Source organism: Pleurodeles waltl, chromosome 6, assembly GCF_031143425.1.
Source record: "Pleurodeles waltl isolate 20211129_DDA chromosome 6, aPleWal1.hap1.20221129, whole genome shotgun sequence".
NCBI lineage: Eukaryota > Metazoa > Chordata > Amphibia > Caudata > Salamandridae > Pleurodeles > Pleurodeles waltl.
Genome location: NC_090445.1, coordinates 170,565,455 through 170,587,883, shown reverse-complemented (window position 1 = coordinate 170,587,883; position 22,429 = coordinate 170,565,455). Strand labels below are relative to the sequence as shown.

General features: G+C 45.7%; 1 protein-coding gene and 1 long non-coding RNA gene across 2 annotated transcripts; one reads left to right on the top strand and one right to left on the bottom strand.

Annotated features, from left to right (window-relative positions):
* Positions 1 to 2,207: 2,207 nt before the first annotated feature.
* On the bottom strand, positions 2,208 to 20,690 carry LOC138301896 (uncharacterized). The gene is made up of 3 exons (XR_011205146.1): positions 20,671 to 20,690; positions 4,293 to 4,389; positions 2,208 to 2,351 (listed from the first exon to the last, which is right to left on the bottom strand). It is a non-coding gene; the product is annotated as an uncharacterized lncRNA (long non-coding RNA).
* On the top strand, positions 7,948 to 15,817 carry LOC138301895 (glucose-6-phosphatase catalytic subunit 1-like). Its single transcript, XM_069242371.1, has 5 exons — positions 7,948 to 8,231; positions 12,268 to 12,377; positions 12,939 to 13,044; positions 13,962 to 14,077; positions 14,362 to 15,817. The coding sequence occupies exons 1-5, from the start codon at positions 8,002 to 8,004 to the stop codon at positions 14,871 to 14,873; spliced, it is 1,074 nt and encodes a 357-aa protein (XP_069098472.1). The 5' UTR covers positions 7,948 to 8,001; the 3' UTR covers positions 14,874 to 15,817.
* Positions 20,691 to 22,429: the final 1,739 nt, after the last annotated feature.

The window sequence follows — 22,429 nt, the reverse complement described above, 5'->3', positions numbered from 1 at the left end:
CAAATCTGAAAAGAGTATATAGATTGCTACCAGCCTGCAGAGCCAACATTGATAAGGTTAATCTCAAGACCCATAAAATTGAGGAACTTGAAACATGCAGCCCATTTCCATTCACAAATATAGCCCCTATATAATTACCGAAATGGCAATAAATCATTACACAAATAAAACCGACAAATGCCTTTATCACTACTTTTCCTTTTTTGAAATTGATGAATTTTGGGCTTCTTCCGCCACAGTTGTAAGCTCCACTCCTGTAATTGACTTTGTCCCATTGTATCCATTGCTTTCTTTTACACCACTGAAATTCTGAAACCCAACTTTCTAGTTTGACCAACCCTCTTAACATCCTATACACCACATCCCCTGATGAAGATTAACTGTCTCTAAAACATTCCCTGCCATAGGATGCCACCACTTGCAACCTATTTCCAATAGTTATTGTAGATAAACTTTTACATGGTTCAAAATATGCGATAGTCTTCACCCCATTGTATCCATCAGTGTCTTTTACACCCCTGAAGTTCTGAAGGCCAAAATAGTCAAGGAAACGCAGCCAGGCCAGGCGCAGTTTAAACAACAGTATTTCTTCCGCAAACAAAATAATTCTATTCCCTCAACTTTCTAGCTTGTCCAACCCTCTAATGTCGTATGCACCATGTCCCCTAATGAGGGACCGTATCCTCAAAACCATAGAATGCCACCTCTTCCAACCTACTTCCATTAGTTATTGTAGATAAACCTTTACTGGTTCAAAATATGTGATGAAGTCATTAGGAAAAGCATGCCCTCATTGCCCAGGTGTAGGCTGGACTACAACAGTTCCGACCTCCCTTTTCCACAGCTTGTAATTGATAAGAAATAGTAATATTGTCCAAAGACCATTGGCTAGTCCATACATTTTTTTCCAATAATGGCACACTGTTGTAGCCCAATGTGATTCCTGACTGCCATGTAACCTCCACAGGAAGGGGCATCAAGGGGGCAGACAAGCACCTCATGGATTATCGGGGGAATAGTATTTTGGAGAGGGGGGTTTGAACTGGGGAGGGGTAGACTTATTCTTGGAAGGGGTGAGTTTATTTTTGGGAGGGGAGGGCTTCTTCGAGGGGTGAGGAATGGCTACTTGCTGGCAGGGGAGACTTTGGAGGTGGGAGCTGGGTGGGGTCCTTCTGGGTGTGGTTTGGGGGGGAGAATATGGGTAAGGCCTAGGTTACACAGGAACAGTTTTTTGGCAACACAGGGATGGTCCTCAGAAGGAGACGGGTTTGGAGGTTGATGGAGTAGTTGTAGGCTTTGTAAGTATGGATGTCTTGGATGCTTGCTTAAGCAAGGCATGCTTGTTTGTGGTGGGTCTCTGTTGGTTGGGTGGGTGAGTGAGGGTGGTTATGTGTCTTGGGCTTAGGGGGGAGGAGGTGCTGGGGGATGCCATGGTGGGTAGGTACCTTTTGAGGTGTGACTGCAAGTATGGTGGATGAAAGTGTGTTGGTAGTTGTGTCTGCAGGTGTGGATGTCTGAGGGTTTGCTGGGGTGGTGTCTGCGGGTAGGATGGGTGTGATGGCTGTGTCAGTGACTGTTGTGGTGGTGTCTGTAGGTCGGATTGATGTCATGTATGTGATGGGGGTGGTGGGGATATCAGGGGCAGTTGTGAATGTTGCTGTGTCTGCGGGTGGATGTTTGTGTGCGTGCCACTGTTGAGATGGATGCATGAGGATCTGTTTGTGTGCTCTGGGTAGGTAGGGGGAGGGGGGATTTGGATTGGAAAGAGGAAGGTGGAGGGGGGACGGAACCCTGGAAGCTGGGGGTTGACTGGCTGCCGTTAGTGTGGAGGCCAGAGCCTGAAGAGATCTCTGTAGGCTAGACACAACAGTGTGAATGTCTTTCAGGAATGCATTGGTCTGTCATAGTTGACATGCCAATCGCTGGACGGCATTCACAATGGCAGTCTAGCCCACGGAAATCGTTCTGAGGAGGTCAATAGCCTCCTCACAAAGGGCAGCAGGGGTAACGGGCTGGGACAGAGGTGAATGCACCAAAGGAGACGCCCACCCTCTTGGGTAAGCGGGCAGTGCCAACTGGGTGGGGAGCAACAGGGAGGGTGGTGATAGAATAAGGGGCTGGCGGACAAAGGTGGTACTGGGAGGGTTCCTGTTGTGTCCACCACCACTAGGGAGTGGCCACTGTAGAAGGATTCCAATGATGAAGATGTGGATCCTGTCTCCCCATGGCATTCACCTTTCCCTGCAGGCCACTGGGTTCCTTTGTGTTGGCGGTATCTTTCCCTGTGGTCCTGTGGCCAGATGGTTCCCCACTCGACTTAGCCCCATCTCCTTTGCCTGCCTGAGTGAATGCTGCAAAAAGAATGAGAAAAAGGGTCATAACATGTACATGATAATACCTCAATCACAACTCTGATTGACAAACAATACCATCATGTCAAGTAGGCTTCTTAAAATTGCTTCACCAAAGTGGCACTTTCATGTACCATACCATATGCATGCATGCCATCTGGACGTACCAAAGTTACTCACAGGCTAATCAGGATCCCAGACATCTACAAGTGCATGTCTGAAGTCTTGCAACCACAATGACCATACAACAACTAGGTGACCTCTCCATCCTCACAGCTGTGCCACATGCAGCAGACCTCAGTTCAGCCAACAATACAATCCCTTGGTAAAGTAACTTTCCATATTTCACAAACAAGTTTGTGCACACATCTATTTTGAACATTCATGAGATACCAACAACTTGAGATGATGCCAATAAAATCCAGCTATCACAGATACAAAAGTGAAAAATCCTAGAGTAGTGGAAATGGAAATACCTATGTCACAGTGGACACATTTCAACTAAGAACATCTCAAAAAGTGCCACCTGTCACAATAGAGTCAGGGAGCTAGTATCAATGTCACTCTGAAAGGCCTCACATGTGTCATTGAAAGGAACAACATTGGCGTCAGATCCAATATGTCAGTGCGGGATGTCTCCATAATACACACAACAATGAATCAGTCAGCCCCAGGACAGTCACCCCTAATGTCTGACACCCATTACAATGGCATCAGCTGATTAATTTTGTTGTACACATCTATACCTTGCATGTTGGAGAGAAGCAGAACTTGCAAGGGAAAATAGAAGGACACCAACCTTTTGTCCAATGAGAAGCAACATCACTATCCACATTGAAGGCATGCCAACCCTGGTATCTGTCTGTGTATGAATGCCTGAACCCGAACACATGTGATGTCAACATGACTACAAATTGCTCCATGATGGATGACAACAGCTAGGGAAGAATTCCCAATCATTTACCATGTGCAGTGAACTTTTCCACAAGATGTCACATCAATGGCATGGATGAACATCGAGTGGTTCCCCAATCTGGGCCTAAATGTCATGTCTTTCATTGCTATTACAGAACTACATGACAAATTACATACTATGACGCATGAAGGTATCTGTCAGACAATAAACAATGCTAACACACTCCTGTATGTGGCATAACATGAAATAGATCAGCATTGTAAATGTGCTATTCCACTAACAGTTTTCCATGCACATTTATGTGAGGGAATACAGACATCATCCCATCAGCATGGGTAGAGCATGCATGAAATTGCAGAATAAGAATGTTTTTCTAAAGAGAAAAGGACACATGCTGACATGGCACAGAGAATGTTGGCTACAGTCATGGGACATAATTCTACCCAATGGACATTCCCCACTTACCAAGGAAAAGTAGCTTGCTACACCTGCAAACCATTAACCATGTAAGCCATGTCACATATATTCTGGGCACAAACACATCACAGACTGCAGTGAGGCACCAGCACACATCATACACACTAGAAAGCTTGCTTCTGGGTGGCAGATATCTACATACACATATGCCTAGACATATGGCAGAGAAAGTTGTTTGAGGATTCCTTCCAGGTTTGTACCAGATCCCAGGTTCAGAAGGCAAGGTAGACAAGTTTGATATACATGACATGTCATCTCAAACAATCTCCCATCTACTGTGTGACACATGGCTCAATCCTAATTTTCAGGGGGAACAGTCAGTACCCCACTCAATCACCTAACAAAGAGACAGGCAGGAAACTGCTGTCTAGTCACCCCCTTGTTGCTGCTGTGCTGCCCCCAAACACCCATCCAGCGCCGGGTAGGCCACTGCCAGAAATCAGGCCATGGGGGGGGATCATTGATCAACAGACACCCCGCCCATTTTGGGAGGACAGCCCCAGCTGGGCCTCCACATCTTCCGAGTCCAGCATCTTAGGTCTTCCCACCTCTTTCTGCAGTGGGCGCTCCGCCGACTGTGGACTCCCAGGGTCCGCACCTTTTGGCAATGGCTCTCCAAATCCCTTTCTTCTGATGGGTGTTGACCTGCATGGATGCAAAAACAAAAGACAAGAAATTATGTCCACAAGTTCCATCCAAAATGGTTGAGTTACATACATGTCAGAACACAAAGCTTTGAACATTCTTTTTTTGCCAAACTGCCCAAGTGTGCCACATACCAGCCACTGAGTACAGGCACATGACTACAAACACATCCCAATCTGCAGACCTTTCCACCACCCTACTCAGGCCCACCACTGACTAGGTAGGCCAACTGACATCTTGTGGTATATGCACTAGTAAGCTGACTGAGAGCTGGGGAACCATAGGACACACCACACCTATATGGCTTCTGAATGGTACACGTCTTAGCCATTAATACATTAATACAATCACATTGTGTGAATGATTCCCTACAAACAGTTCCTACAGGCTTCTGCCAGAGTACAAACTCAAACACTATTCATGGGTAAGGATGAAGGGACTGGAATGGTGGGTACAGAAGGTATCCAACCTGTCCATGTCTGGATATGTGGACTGACAAATGCATACTCATGCCACCTCATGGGGTGGACTTCTGCATTATGTACATGTGCCACAAAACATGCTTCTGGGCATATGTGTCCATCCTACAGAAATGGCATCTAACAAAAAAAAGGCATGCATTGTCAATTTCCTGCTATGTGACCATGGATTCATCACACTGTCTGAACTCATGGGTTCTCAGGATTCATCACACTGTCTGAACTATGAGACTATCATTTATGCAGTAGGCCTGCACAGGACAAATATGACCTGTGTGATGCTGTCAACAGGGCTGTGGGAGTAAGAGACCTGTCACGGGTCAGAGACACACATTGACAGTGCTGCCAAGTGCACATTATACACAGATCCTTGTCACCCTACTAAAACCATTTACATACTCATCAGGGAAAGAACCTCAACAAGCTGCATTTTAGCACAGAGCTTAGATTGGTTCACATGACAAGATATACTTGGATATAGGGATTGGACACAGTGTCACAATTGCATAGTTGAAAAGATTCAACACCAGCCTAGACTTGCCTTGGACCCATACTGTGAGATACATTTGACAGACCCTGGTCTCTGCAGGCTGAGCAGACAGAACCTACATGGAGCTCCATTCCCTTCACTTTCATGCATGACAGTACATCATGTAGTCAACAATATATTGGCATGTGATGTGTATGTGGCAACCTGAAGGGAAGAGTGAGTCAGGATATACCTACTGAATAACAGTTTATTAGGCCAGATGTGGTTTGAAATCTCACAGGCAACATACACACAGCTCGTTTGACACACATCTGACACATACAACATGCATACACAGCTCATGCTGTCATGCAAATACATGTGGTCTCATATTGACAACATCCATGTGTCAATTGATGTATGGGGATTGCTGTGATGTCATCTCACCTAGGTTTGTGCATCCAACTTAAGGTACAACAGGGTACACTCAAAACATGCACACATCAAAGTACAGGGACCCAACATCTGCCACTGAACACAGTTACATGAACATTGACTCTCCCATTGTTGCCACACTGACTCCACCTACATGGCCATACTCTGGGTGTGACAGAAGGCTGCAGCTCACCTCATTCTTTTATATTCCATCTCTCGTACATTGTCAGCTTTACTGTTTGCCTCTAAAACAAAGGACAATGTTCACTGTCTTAGGTGTACAAATACCTCTCGGGCTGGTAACCTCATTCTGCAACAAACTAACTGGGGCACATATATCAATATTTCACAGCGCAGTGCAGCAAGTCACCTTGCTGCATTGTATGAAAGCCCATTCCTGTCCTTTCCTTGTGCTGCGCCCTTTTGGCTACCTAGTGCCAGAGCAGGCACCCTTACACCATGGTGCCAAGGTGCCTATGTTACAGACCGGACTGGTTGTGCAGGAAGGAGCACCTTCCTGCACAAAAACAATCCTCTGAGGCATTTATCTCGTTCTATGTATGCTGTAGAATGCAGCACACATAGAAAGGAGAGAAAATGAGCAGAAATAAATATATTTCTCCTTGTTATGCCTCACATGGGTAAGTGTAGCATTTTGATGCATTCCCAGGTCTACCGGTGAAGGTAAATCTGGGAATGCACCAAAGTCCATGGGTGGATATGTGGGAACACCCATGCTCCGCCCATGAACGCCTCCTTAGGGCAGAGTAGCGCAATGCAGCGATTTGCGCAGCGTTACTCCAGATTTATCAAGCAACACAGGGCCACGCAAGGTGACCTTGCGTGGCTTGATAAATCTAACTCATTAATTGTGTAGCCCTTCTGCCCATGTACCTGCCAGAAGTGCAAGGCAGCTACTTGATAAATATGCCCCTAATTATATTTTGCTCCTGACAGATCTCTTTGCTCTTCCAGTTCTCACTCTTGATCCTTTTGTTGTAGTGCTCATAAAGATCTACTCCACTAATGCCCTGGCTAGGGGTCAAGGGGAATCGACCTGCTGCTCCTCGATCACGCTCTGTATAAATCCCTCTGGCACATGGTAACAAGAAAAGGCTACATAATCTGGGACAAGAACGCAGTGCCCAGGAGGCCGGAGCCAACTGTGAGTAGAGGGCACAAGATTGGCACAATGATTGCCCAGAACTCTCTTCGTTGGAAAGAAGTGCACGCCAAAGACCAGGCCTAGTGGAGTGACTGACTGGCACACACGGAAGAAAGGAGACTTTCCTACAGGCCAGGACCTCTGAAAGTTTAGTATGGATTGTACACAGGTAAGTGCTGCAGATGCTTGACTCTGTCCTACTCCTGCCAGGCGTTCGCAGGCACGGACTTGTTGAAGATATTATGATTTTACCCTACAAGACCGCTACCGGTGATTCGACAATTATTAAAGTTTTGTGGGTATTGGGGCAGTCTGCAATCTATTGTGTGCAAAATTAGAATGTTGACGGCAAAGCTTTGCGTAGGTGACAAAATTGATAGCTTCACAAAGTTGCCGATTCATCACCATTGCACAAATTAACCTGCATGTGAAAAGTCCTGCAAAAAAAAGTGAGTGGTTTTGAGGCAGGATTTTCCGTGGGCAAAAGTTGTTTTTTTCAGAGGGTTGTGCACGAATCGACCATGCATCACCCATGCTTGCTTTTTTTGCAAAACTTTTCAATTATTCTGAGCTTCACAAAGATTGCATCTTTTGAAAAACAATTAGCAATGTTTTGATTGGGAAACCTTCCTAATTTCGCACACCTCCAAGTTCAGACTTTAATCAATACTCAATAGCATGTATTTGTTGTCCAAATTGTGCTTAACGAGGTTACTTTCGGGAGCTGTTTCAGAATCAATTAAAGAAAAACGTATAACTTAAAGCACATCGGGTTAATGGCCCACAGGTGCAGTGTGTGACACAGCAGGGTGTTTCTTACGCAAGCACTTCTTTGAACGTGTCCATCATCTACGTGATGTTCCAGTGTTTGGCTGTTTTCTTTATTCTGTTGAAGGTGTGTTTTTTGGGTTCAAAGATCATTGGCCGTGACGTCAGTGAATGGCAAACAAGAGGTCAGGATGGTATAAAGGGAGCAGGAGCGGTGCAGGGTCAGCAGAAGCAGAGAGCTACAGAGATACAGGCAGAGCTCACACCAGCCCGACTGTTGACACCATAGCGCTAACATGGCGACCGGCATGGACCTCCTCCACGACTCCGGGGCCCAGATGGTGCAGTACCTCCAGGTGAACTACAAGAGCTCCCAGGATTGGTTCATGTTCGTCTCCTTCGCCGCTGACCTCCGCAACACCTTCTTCGTCTTCTTCCCCATCTGGTTCCACCTGTGCGAGGCAGTGGGCATCAAGCTCATCTGGGTGGCCGTGATCGGAGACTGGCTCAACCTCGTCTTCAAATGGTGAGTACTGTGTCCACAGGACCTACCCGGGTGGTGGGAATATGGTAGCTATAATTTCAGGTCTAGTCTAATAATGTATGCTGTCCTCTGCGATTTAACATCATATTATTCCTCACCTTAACACAAAGCCATCACCCCCATCTGCCAACCTGTGTGGCTGCCTGTATTGCCAAATGTGCAGAGCCGGCGCAATCTGACTTTAATAAGGGAAATTATCTGATTGACAAAATATCCTCCCTAAATTGCAAAGAATTCTTACAAATTGAACTTATCTATTCTTCTCTAAAATGGCTCTAAATGTTGAATAAGGTGCCTTCTGGGAGGAATGTTTCATGTAATCTAAGATCTGATCAGCCCCTGGACTCAGTAATCTCAAATTCTGCAGGACACAGGCCCACAGCCTCTGATCACCCAGCACAAACACTTCTGCTTGAGACTTTTTTGGGGGTTATTCTAACTTTGGAGGAGGTGTTAATCCGTCCCAAAAGTGACGGAAAAGTGACGGATTTACCACCAGCCGTATTACGAGTCCATTATATCCTATGGAACTCGTAATACGGCTGGTGGTATATCTGTCACTTTACCGTCACTTTTGGGACGGATTAACACTCCTCCAAAGTTAGAATAACCCCCTTTGTGTCTAGACCTGGGTTTAGTGTTTTAGGAGCAGCTGTGATCATCTCAAGTCTGCTATATCATTATTTATTGGTGGCAGTTTGGCGTCAGTCATTGTCCAGATCATTGTATGGTTTTCCACCAAAGTATGTTTGAGTTAACAGTGTCCTTGAAAGCAAAAGCTCACTAAAGACCCCTGATTATTTTGAGGAGTGAGTCTTTTTACCACCTTCATACCTTTCAGAGAAGAGGAAAATAGGACTTCTGGCGCCTGGGGCCAGGCACCCGAATTCCCCCATCTCCTCTATAAATGCAAAATTCCAAGAATTCCTTAGGAAGGGAGCCGGGGCATTGGGGTTATGTATGTCTGAATACAGTAACCCTCTGGAGGTTGTTTTAACCTGGCTGCTGTTGAGTACCCGGCACGTAGCCTCACGGTCGGACTGCATGAGTCCCACAGATGCCAGCATTCATTGCAACAGAAGTGACCAACACCCATCCTGGAGACATGAGACTGTGTAGAAGGAATTTGCCCCCCCCGAACTAGGAACTTTAAATTCTAAATGATCGTTATTTCTACTTATCTGCCTTTGTAGAGCTACAGTGTAGATCTGATGGACACAGCGCCTCCGGTCTTCCGGTCCTCTGCCTTGTTGAGAAGCACATGAACTTGGAGAAACTGCTTTTATGCCTTGTACCACCTCAAGTCAGTGACGTCGTGCAGGTGCATAGCCAATCACAGCGACTAACACATCTCTGCCTCCTTTTCTTCACCCTGTCAGGGTGGGAGAGTTCCAAACAAGAGGCATATAGCCCTGTGTTAATAATACTTTCTGCAACTGGGGGCAACATCCAATGTTGCAGTGCTGTATTGTGCAAGAGGCAAACCGCACAGAGCCATGTCTACTAAGCCTGGCCTGCTGCTGGTGTCTCTCCCTGCGGTGGTGCTCAAGCAAGGCTGCACAGCACAACACACAGCATCACATCATGGTGCAGAATTGAGCGTGCGCTGGATTTGCATTACAGGCATTACAGTGCACAAACTCAGAAAGTTCAATTTGTTGGATGTTTGTTGTGCACTGCTTCAAGTAGGAGTGAGTTGCTTATATGAAGCGCGGTCTGGCTATCTTAGTAGATGAAGCTTTTCGGGCTGATCGACGCCAGAAATGTTCCCTTTGTGCAAAACAGCACAACGTGGTTTTTGAGTTGTGAAAAGGTCACCTTTCCAGCACAACCCACGTCTTGTGGTGGACAGTAGACACAATGTGCCACTTTCCATCAACTGGACTCGTGGTAGAGACGGAGCAAAGCCTTAGAAAATGACTCACTAGGGACGGGTGATACCGAGGAGGGAGAGTCCGCACTGTGCTGTACTCAGAAGCGTTTATCTAAGAGGTACCGTAGCCAGAGAAGTGAGGCGCTGGAAGGGGAAAACAACTTCCATTTCCATAGTTGTCCAGCCTGTGTGAAAAGTAGATTATTTCTCTGCAGTTAGAGTGTAGTTTGAAGAACAGCAGAGTTGAAGGAGATTGAGTCACAATTCAAGTTCTCCATGAAGGTGACTGACTCTGTCCCAGACCTATCATCCTTCCAGAAGCGCTGTGGAAGTCTTGAGATCTCCCACTTTTCTCTGAAGGGCAGGCTTCCTCTCCTTTCAAATGGTTTGTGTGATTACCATCGATAACAACCTACCCCAAACAAAATATCAAAAGCTGGGTCGAAAGGCGAGTTTAAGTATTTTGTGCCTAAGTTTATATTAAGTACACTAAGCAAAAATATTAAAATAATTAGGAATTTTACTACAGATGTCTAAACACTGGAGTGCATATGTGTTTGACTATAGAGAGTAAGAGACGTACTGGCTGCTTGTACTTCTTGTAATTGGCCAAATACTCCTAAAAAAACAGGCACATTTGATTGATACGTAGAACTCTACCCAAGCCACTATCTACCTGCCAACATAATACATCCAGATGAGTGACACCAGCAGTTGGCTGCATCAAAAGAGCCCATACAAATGTTGGTGCCTGATCTGAAGAGGAGCCCGGGGTGAAAAATACATATTTTTAATGTACGAGATATCCAGCTACGAAGAAAGAAAGGGTTACGTGTAATACATTAACACAATTTAAATTAAATTATCCATTTATTTACTTACTTTCAAATATTACCATCAGGAATGAGAATTACTTTTTAACTCTTTGAGAAATGATTCAACTCTCAACCTCCAAAGGTGGGGAATTACTTTCTCCCATTTCATAAGTTGCCCTTATGGTCTTGGTGCTAGAGGGAATTGGTAGATTTTTAACTTTTATTTTACAAATGTGGTATTATTTGATCAAAACGTTTCAGTGGTTTTAAATGCATTGGAGTAATTGCAGACTTTGTTGTATTTTTAAAGCATTTTATATTCTATCACGGTAAAGCCGTTCCTAAGCTTGGCCACACATAATATTTGGATGGATCTATTACTGGTTAAGTGATCACGGCTCGAGATGGAGCTGATATTCCATAGGTTAGGGTATCAAAATATTACTTTTGAGGAAGTGACGTTTTGCTGCAGCCCAGTTTAGGCATTTGCCAAAAGGATTTAGGACCGACTTAAAGTTGGTTAGTGGAAAGACTAGTTGAGAAAGTATGTAAAAAATAATAAACGGAATCTCGGTGATAGTGCCTGGCACAAATGTAATTTTCTGCCAGTGGAACGGATTGTGCCTGCAGCACTCTATGGGAGTACCAATAAGTAAAGTTTGAGGCAAAACCCATTGTGTATTTTGAGTCAGAATAATGGCCAAAGTGAATGAGACCAATAGCCCTTAACTACTGCTCCAGCTGATTAAACCTCTATATGGCCTGCAAATGGGGTGCAATCTTGTTTATCCATAGCCCGTATCCCCAGTTTCCAATCAGAGTTTCTGTCTCACAGCTTTGTCAGAATGCTGGCTTGTATTTGACTCCAGTACATGTTTCTATCAAACCTTCACAAGCCATGGCTACATCAGACCCCTATTGAGGACGATGACATTATGGAAGGTGTAGGGACCTCCTTCACATTACTTAGCATGGGACAAACAGACCAACTTTTCCCCTGAAAGTTTGTTTCCTCTGCTATCCCAGCTTGTTCACATAGCACAGGACATTCAGAGCACCTCAGTGCAACATCAGTGCTTGTCTGACCAAGTTACTCAAGTGCCTTTTGTCACTGCCTTTTTTCAGTCCCCTACTAGGAGTTTCTATTTGATAAAGGCTGCTGGAAGCCAATGAGCTGTCCATAGGATTGAATAGTAATGGTTCGTGGTAGAGGACCTTACCCCACTGAAGTATTTTATTGGGTAATACATACTTTCATGTCCTCAGTTCCTATTATTATTGTTTGCATTTTCCTTCTCTCTGCCATTAACCCCTTGATTTTGAATTGCAGGATCCTCTTTGGCCAAAGACCATACTGGTGGGTCCATGACACTGATTATTACAACAACACATCAGCGCCGGTCATCGAGCAGTACCCGGTCACCTGTGAGACTGGTCCAGGTGAGCACCTGAGATCTTGTGAATAAAATGTGATTGTACTGCTAATCTCCAGAGAAAGCGAACCAGCCTTTTCAGAAATATTTCTTGAGTCTGAATGACCTGTTTACTTTCAGTGCTATCAAAAGCGTTTATCGCCATATTTGTTGGTCATTCTAAAGACCAGACCAGATTTTACTGTTCTTAACAAGCCCTCTCTCTAGATAAATCAATTTATGACCTAGAAAAAAATAGAGAACAGAGAGCGCAAGCGCCATAAGCTTCGTATGGAAGGACAGAGATGTGTATGCAAGTGAGATCATTGGCTGGGAAGTGTAATCTGATCTCACGAACAGGAAGAACTGGTGGGGGTCCACCTTCTGATCCTCCCCATAAGTGAATAAGAGAGCTTTGCCTAGGGCCTTAGTTTGACTCACTTATAAATGGTAGCTTCTCTATGAGGTGCCATAGTTTCTTTTGTAGTTATAACTTTAAAAGATCAGTAAGTTATTTATGAATAGCAATGACCTTGTAAGCTTCCAATAGACCTGCTCTTTATCGGATACCTTTCATTCATGTCCGCAGGGAGTCCCTCTGGTCATGCCATGGGAGCCGCTGGAGTTTACTATGTGATGGTGACGTCACTTCTCTCCATTGTGCTGAAGAAGGACACACCCAAGTTCAAGATCTGGTGAGTGATGAAAAGCAAGTCAGGTGACTTGGAATATTTAAAGGGGGCACCTTCCACTTGTAAAAGGAAATATGTGGCAGAGGCAGTAATTAACTGCTATAGTGACTCACCATGACCACGTCTTTCCTTGGGTGGAGTGATAGACATCTCATTTTGATGGAATGATTTAATGATCAAATTTTCTATGCACTTTACAACATTCATACATGGATCACATGCTTCGATGCCCCTGGGATCTAGTGCCTTGGAAAGCCAAGTGTAAAATAAGCAAACCACTGAGTTACTCTGTTGTTAGAACAGCAGATGTCCTCCTTCTTGGCTAGATGGCCAGTATTTGGCTTCTTGGCTTGTTCAGTATCTTGCCGCTGGACTGAACAAGGGCCGGACGGCTCTAGGTCAGGTGACAGAGTTACGCTACCCGTGACTGTAGGAGAATTTGAGTTGCAAATTAATTAGTAGACGGCCACCAGAGTAAATCTTCTCCAACATCGAGCAGCACCTTTTTGCCAAGAGAGAAAATTCTTTTTCATTGCTAGGTCACCGTATTTGCTCATTTTGTAAAAAAAAATCTATATTTCTTCTCTTTTTCCCATGCTGAAGAACACCTCCAGAAATACTGACAATCATTTTGTCAGGGTCGAGGAATAGACAGGACATTGTGATGTATACATAGGCCAGCCCTTCCCCATGTGCAGCACGTGTTCTATTAGGTGTCATTAGCAGCATGTGCGCGGAGGAGACGCTTCTTGTGTCTTTACAGGCGCCCTTTTATCTGCTAAATTCATCTTCCCTAGGACACTGTCTCAATATATTCTGTGTCACAGGCCACTGATAGACGTGCACCGGATGTAGCTCTAATGATTACATTACTGAATTGCATTTTCGTTAATGTTTTTCCTCCTTTCCTTGTGTTCCAGGTGCCTCCGCGGTGCTGTCTGGACAGGGTTCTGGGTGGTGCAGATCTGTGTTTGTTTGTCCAGGATATTCCTCGCCGCTCACTTTCCGCATCAAGTCATCACCGGGGTCATTTCAGGTCAGTGTTGTGAGTAGTCTCTGTCCTCCCTTTACTTCTATGGTGAGGAACTAATAATCGAGGTCACCTTTTAGAGCATTCCTTTGAACATATCCTGTACTATGCTCCTTGCAAAGTACCTGATCTTTACCATCATTTTAGGATGTTCCTGTGGTCTTATTCTGACCTCTGAGTTAATATTACTGGTGCTTTTAATGTTGGCTACATGGCTTTTTCTGAGTCGCTTCATTTTCTCAATCGCTGGTAATGTTATTCCTAATGTTCTTTGCCTTTTTCATTTACAGGCATGGCTGTTGCTGAAGCTTTCCACCACATCCCCTCCATCTACAAGACAAGCCTGAAGAGATACCTCTACACCACCCTCTTCCTCTTCGCCTTTGCCCTGGGTTTCTACATCATTCTGAAAGCCCTGGGTGTGGACCTTCTCTGGACACTGGAGAAAGCCAAGCGCTGGTGCTCGAGGCCCGAGTGGATCCACATCGACACCACCCCCTTTGCCGGCCTGCTCAGGAACCTGGGGATCTTCTGCGGCCTGGGGCTGGCTCTCAACTCAAGTATGTACCAGGAGAGCTGCAGAGGGAAACTAGGGGCGCAGGTGACATTCCGTCTGTACTGTATCATCTCCTGCCTCATCGTCCTCCATCTCTTCGACTCCTTCAAGCCACCAACAAAGGTGGAGCTGCTGTTCTACGTGTTGTCGTTCTGTAAAAGTGCAGCTGTACCACTTGTTGTTGTTGGGATCATCCCATACTGTGTGTCACAGGCTCTGAGCCACCAGGACAAGAAAGCTTTATAGGAGGACGTGTAAAATGTCCCCCACATAAAGACAATGCATATCACTCCAGCTGAGGTTCAACCCTCTGGGCCACACCGGGACAGGAACGAAATCCTCGCCTTTGTGCCTGAATGCAGCGTGTGCTGCAGGCCATTGAGAGTGTCTGGTGTCATGTGTTGTCCGCACTGAGTCCTTTCTCAGACAGGGTCAAGCAGAACAAAGATGGTAGACACTCTAGACTTGACTTCCTGACGGTGAAATTTCAAAAGCTGCTGAATTTCGAAAATGTGCCAAAGGTTCAGACTCAAGGTTTTGCAAGACTGAAGAATTCAGCATAGGACACGGGACACAGAGATGAATTCATCTTCTCTGTAAAGCTAACACCATTCATACAATATACAGACTTATGAGGTGGTAAAAGTCCATCAACCTCTAGTGGGGAGGGAGGGCAACGTTGTAACGTTGAGGTAATTAGGAAGTGCTAGCTAATGAAGCATTCCCCTCTTCCTGCTTCACAGAGCCGTGTTGTTCATGTGAAGCTGACTGCAGAATCCCAGAGTGACATCAGATCACACGGAAAAATCGGAAATAAAGGAATAGCCAATGAGCACACGAACAGATCTAGTCATAGCGTGCAAACTACGAGTTATATCCTGGATCAGGGATTCGAAGTGGTGAAGTGGTCCAAGTCTTACCACTTAAAAGGGCATCTGCTGGACTGAGTGGGATGCTGTTCCAGTCAGAGCAACTGTTTGGTGACTTGAGTGCGAGGTTTTTTCCTTTATAGCCTAATTTTGAATTCGATTATGACTTTCAGTGCGTATTTAACAAATATTTATTTTCCTTAAAAAACATGTGGAAATTGTGAATCTGTAGAGCCACAAGAATATTGTACAGAAGGTGCTGTATTTACAAAAACTAAATTATCAAGGCAGAATATTTTTTTAATAAAAACATGAAATTTATAGCGTCGCTCTTATTAAAATGACCAGCTTGTGAAATATAAAAATGTGTTTTTCCTCAAGACTCATAGTGCAAATTAGTATAGAAAGACCAAATGTCAGGTTTGAGAGACAGTTTTGTGTGAATCTGATTCGTTGTTATACCTGTGATGTGATTGGTTTAAAAGTAGAAAGTTATGTGAACGTTTCCTCATCCGTTCGCCTATTTTGGAAGGATAGAAAAAAATGTTCCAGGAAAGTCAGTGACATGCTTTCCTTTAGCCCTACACCTTTACTTCCCTTCTCCAAGAGGTGGAGTAAGTCATTCATGAGTGTGATTGAAGGTTAGGAGGGGTCTTCATGGTAGATACCATATGACACATCTTACAGCCCTAGAACAAAACAGGAGTACCAGTGAGTAGATTCCCTGCGACTCCTGAGTCCACTACTGTCGTACAAGCAATGGGTGAAAGCTAGTGGTAAAAAGGAATCCTTTGGGAGCCAGCTTGAGATACTCATAGCATTAACTGTGTGATGTATGGAGAATCAACACCATCGTTCTACCAACTCAGGTGCGCGGGAAAGAGCACAGGTGTGACCTTGCTTCATGCTGAAGTTTAGCATGAATGTTGCTCACAGCACAGGATGCATTCTCCAATCCAGGGATCCAAGGAGTGCCCGGCTATTAATGCAGTCACACCAGCTCACATGATTCCATCACTGCCTCACCCTTTTACTACTCAACCTTCAGTGAAGTAAAAACACCCTTAAGAGCCACATGGGATGGTTGAGTTGCTTGAGGCACAAAGTGCCACAACCATCAGGAGAGTAGCACATCTCTGTGACATGAGCTGTGATGTACCCTAGTGTCCCTCTGAATAACTCCACTGCACCCAAAAGCCTTCCTCCTCATGCTGGCTCATCTGATCAGTGGTGAAGGCGACCCTCCTATGATCCTTCCAAGATGTCCCTAACATACACTCAGGAAAAGCCCCTCCCTCAAAGAGTTTTTCTGCGACACACAAGGTTACACCTCCCCTTAACTCCATAGTGCAAGCCATTTCACCGGCTCCTCCATCCCCCTCTCCTAACAACATGCCAGTACATCCCATAGCCCCAGAGGATAATACGCTTTCTCAAAGGAGAAAACATGCTCTTCCATAGTCAACCCGTGTCCCTCAAGTAGAAATTTCTTTGCTGCTAATTCGTAGAAAACCCTCTCCTGAGTAGACCCTTCTTATCGCTATATACGCGTTTCTCTGTTCACTATCAATCACTGATGCTTTGATCACTTCACTCTATACTTTCCTGGGAAGGAGTCAGGCTAGACTACTGCATATGTCTGCTCCTAAGCTCTGAATTGCCCCCAATTATCTCTTCAAATCATGCCTCCCTCAATGAATCACTAACATGTCTGAGAAACTTAGACCACAGCATAATTCAGCCAAAGTCGGAACAGCTGACCCTGCCTTTATCAGGTTCCCACATTACCCTACCGTTGTACATAAATAAATGAATGAATGCATTCATTCATTCATGTTTGCATTTTTGTAAAGCACATTCAGCCTCAATGGTGCAACTAGATTCATTAAGACAATCTGAGAATACTTGGCATGCATTACAAATACCCACAGCCTAGCACCGGGAATGCACCATCTCCTTTTGCGAACAGGGACACCAGTCAACTGCATTCTTTGGGCCCCAGGAGGCGGCCTCCAGAACCAGTAACACCTGTTAACTCTATAAAGCGATCCACCGTGTCCTGCAGCACGTCCTGCACCCATCAGCGCCAGGAACTCGGAGGGCAGGGCAGGGCCATCTCCCACCCCACCCCGCACCTTGGTCCTGCACCCAGCTGCCATTTTGCATCTTTAATGACATTGCCCTCCAAGACCTGGTAGTAAGGTCTCACTATTGGAACTTGCATCGTGAACACCTGGTATTGCCTCACTTATTAGCATCAGTTAACAGGTCCTAAACTTGGATCTCAAAGAGGCGTCCACACCACAGGTGAAATGCTGCTTTGATCCGGGTCACGCCGCTTTCTGGCAAAAGGGTTTGGTAATCTACCTCTTTATTTATCCTGTTTTGCAGCATTCAAACTGCGAGGGAGTCCATTCTGAGGCACTGTCGTCTAGTTGGGTCGGGTCATCAACGGTTGTATGATGGAACCACGCATGCAATTTACACACATGCCTTTACAAAGCAGTCACTACAACCATGCATGCATTTACAATGATAGTTTTTACCATACATATGCCTTTAAAAATAAATATATATATATATATATATATATATATATATATATATATATATATATATATATATATATATATATATATATATATGCATATATATATATATATATATATATATATATACAAGCACAGATGCACGGTAAATGTATATTTGTGGTAAAGGCAGACGTGTTAAAGTCATATGCATGGTAATGGCTTCTTGGTAACGGTCATACGTGGTAATGACTGCATTATAATGGCTGTTTCCCGTCATCAACGCAAGTTCTGGCACACCAGCAGCCACCCCGGTAGCACAAAATAATTTTTCAGAAACGGGCAAACGGAAGGTCAATGAGCTTATATCTGCAGAGAAGGAGCTAACCGTTTCTAAATCCCGGTCAGGACAAACAAGCATTTAGTCCTTCTTGTCCTCAGCTTTAGAAGTTTTGGAGAATGAGATTATGACAGTGGAGTACAAGGCAGCCCAGCATTGGGGGGCGCGATGTATTGGATAGAATCAGTGAGGGCCCTGACTCTCCCTCTAATGTGAACTGCTTGACTACACAATCACAGATACACTGTCTGGCTTTGCCAACATGTGTAGGATCACCCATGGTATTTGACAGTGGCTTGGAGCAGGTGGCTGAGACCATTCCACCATCTAATAAATGGAAGAAGAGAGCCCAAGGAGCGACTCCCTCAACACTGGGCCCTATTGATGATGGTGTGTTATTAGGCATGAAAAGAGGGGCCTTGCCTTGTACTGCTGAAATTGAACTCAAGGTGAATTCTAATGCTACTACTGGACCAGTCCCTGGGCAAGTGTCAGTGTTGGCAAGGGAGGGCCCCTCTTGCTACAGTGACCCTAACAGAGCATCAACATGAGTAGAACCCCAGGCCCAGAGGCCACTCATGGGTTGGATGTGCAGGCAGGGCTCCCTCGATCATCTCCTGGCCCAATTATTAGCCTCTCACCGAAGCACTCCCTTACCTGGTGGTTCTTGGCAATGTACCGCCCTTAAGGGGCCACTCCCATGAATCATTCTTGCAGTTGATAGTCAAGGTGACTCATTCGATGGGTACAAGCCTGAACTTGGGTCCAGCTTTACAGAAAATCATTAATATGGTGAGAAGGGTGAAGTGGAAGGGAACAGACACAAAGCCCTTAGGGAGGAGGGGAGGACTGTATCATAATTACCTTTAATCAGCCCAATACAGTGGAGCGTGTACTAGCTGTAGCCTGCTCCTGCAGGGCACCGGTGCCATCCTCTATTCAGGTACTTGTTCTGAACTTTTTCTATAAACCCAAAATAGTCTGTTCTAGACCATGGACTTTGTTTGGCACCAAAAGGCCTGCCAGTTCTATCATGCGTACCCTCCAACCCTTGTGGCGACTTCTAATAGAATTGCTTCTTTGAGCCAACTGGACTTATGCTATTGACTGGAGTCAACTGTATCCCCACTTGATCCAATTTCCATCCAACCAGTCCCGACATCAACAGAGCCCACCAGCTAGTGACCATTTAACATTCACTCGAGGCGATTTGCAGGTGGTAAGCTGGAACATTGCAAGACTCACCTCTATGTTTATTGACCTCTTTTGGTTGAAGTATATCAAGGGTTTCCAACTGATTTGATTACAGAAAACTTTGGAGACCACTAACACTTTCTTTCTAGAGGGATACAAAACTTTTATTTAATCCCAGCTATTCGATCAACTGCTAGTAAGGCTAAAGGGGGTATGTTAATCTTTTTTTCACTGGATGCTGCAAGATATATCTCTGAATTATATAACGCAAAAACATGGGCTCCAACAACTCCAGATATCCACACATTCGGTTGGTACCTTAAACAGCTGGTCACACTCAGGAAAAGGCAGGCAAAGTGTGGTGATTGCTTTGCATTGTATTCCCTCATGGGGACATGGAACAGCGTGGCATCATTGACATGATGTCACGGTGTTCTACGTTCCTAGGAAGACCGTTACTTTCTTCTGTGCCCCCTTTGTTGAGAGAAATCTTCTCCTGCTTCCATCGTACCAATAAATGAAGAAAAGTACTTTTTGTGGAGTTTCGTTGTCCCTCTCTGGAATGGTGACGAGGGTGAAACTCGCAATGAGCTAAACCTTAACTCGAAGGTTTAGTTCTTCTAACTTCGGCTTCAGCGAAGTTTTCATCGACTACGTAATCCTGCTGCTTGACACGGACATCTACGGAGTCCTGTAAGTCTAACGGAGCACTTATTGCATTTCTAGTATCACAGACTGCGGGGGCACAGAGGTCATTGATATTGTGTGCACTGCACGCACTGTGTGATTTTTTTTTTATGCGAGCGCCCGTTACTTATCCATTAGAAGCGCTTGCTGTGTTTTTTTGATTGAACAAGCGTCTGCATGTCTGTTCGGAATTTCCCTTCTCGACGCGTGAAACTGGCCGAATTATTATACAAATTTTTTTTTTTCAAAAGGTGAACTTTAACGGTGCACGGGGTTCACGGCTGTTGCCATGACTCAGGCACAGCGCGTGTGAAGATGCTAGCACTGCTGCTGGCACGCGATCCTTCGCTCACAAGTAAATCTTATCTGCGCGTTTCTTAGCTTTCACGGGGTGGCTTGCACGCATGTTTGTCATTTCTCCTTACCGTATTTGAAGAGACTTCTCTCCAGCTCTCCAGAAGGATCCGAAACCTCAAAGAATAAAAATAAACGACGGACTTCTTCTATAAAAAAAAAAACAACAACAAAAACAGAAAACGAACAACGGATAATGGACTTAGGGGGTCATTCTGACCTCGGCGGTAAAAGGCGCTTACCGCCGGTCAGAAGACCGCCATAACACCGCCGCCGCCGTGGTAAACCGCCACGGTCATTCTGACCCGCAACTGGCAAACCGCCAAAAACCCGACATCCACAAAAGTCCACCACACCAACGGCCAGCGAAAAACTGGCGATGACCAAACCTCCACCGTCACGCCAACAGAAATACGACCATGCCATTCCGACCCACGAATCCACGCGGCGGTCTTTCAACCGTGGTATTCCATTGGCGGTACACACCGCCGCGGTCAAAATACACACACCCTTACAAAACACAACCACATTGGACAATTTGAAATACACACACCTGATACACATACAAACAACACACCCACACACTCAATACAATATAAAACACACACCCACATCACCCACAAACCCCTACGACAAAAAAAAACGACAGAAAGCCAGAGATAGACAGCACTGCTTAGACAACACCATCACACAGAGGCAAACCACACCATCACCCACACAATATCCACGCACAAAACACCACACATCACCACACTCACCACACTCTACAACACATACACCACCCCACACTTCATCCACACCACCCTATGGCACCCCAAAGACACCCCCGGTTCTCAGACGCCGAACTCCGGGTCATGGTGGAGGAAATAGTTCGGGTAGAGCCCCAGCTCTTCGGGACACAGGTGCAGCACACCACAATTGCCAGGAAGATGGAGCTATGGCAAAGGATAGTCGACAGGGTCAAAGCTGTGGGACAGCATCCACGAAATCGGGATGACATCAGGCGGCGGTGGAACGACCTACGGGGGAAGGTGCGTTCCATGGTATCAAGGCACAACATCGCGGTACAGAAGACTGGCGGCGGACCCCCACCTACTCCCCCAGAATTCACAGCATGGGAGGAGGAAGTCTTGCACATCCTGCATCCTGAGGGCCTCGCAGGAGTACCTGGAGGAATGGACTCTGGTAAGTCAAATCTTAACTACTTCTTCCCACCCCCACCTGCATCCCAAATCATACCCCCACCCTCACCCCCACCCCCATCACACCTACTCCTTGCAAATGGCTCACCATCACAACCCACCCATCCCAACACCTAGACCTGCATGCGTCCACAAAGCATGGACACCCATCACCAAAGCATGCCCACTGCACATACACATCTCCCCCACAAGCCACCCTCACAAACGCCCACACACAGGAATGCCAGCACTGGGGTACACGGGCACCCACCCATTGACCAATATGGCACACACTGAAGCAATAACCATACCTCTATACCCCTGCAGGATCCGAACGCCACCACACCGCCCAGGAGGGTCCAGAAATGTCCATCCCTCCCCCAGAAGAGGCCACCAGTGATGACAGCAGCTCTGTCTCCCTGGACCCAGATGACCAGCCCGGACCATCGGGGACCTCTGGACAGTCGGTTCCCCTCACACAGCCACTGGCCACAGCAGACCTAACCCCCTCTGGGAACACCAGCACAGCTCCCACCCAGCAGGCCCATGCCTCTGTCTCCAGGACACGTCAATCAGCGGTGTGTCCACCACTACAGGGCACCCAGGTTAACCCACCACCCCAACAACAACAGGGACCTATGGGCAGTGG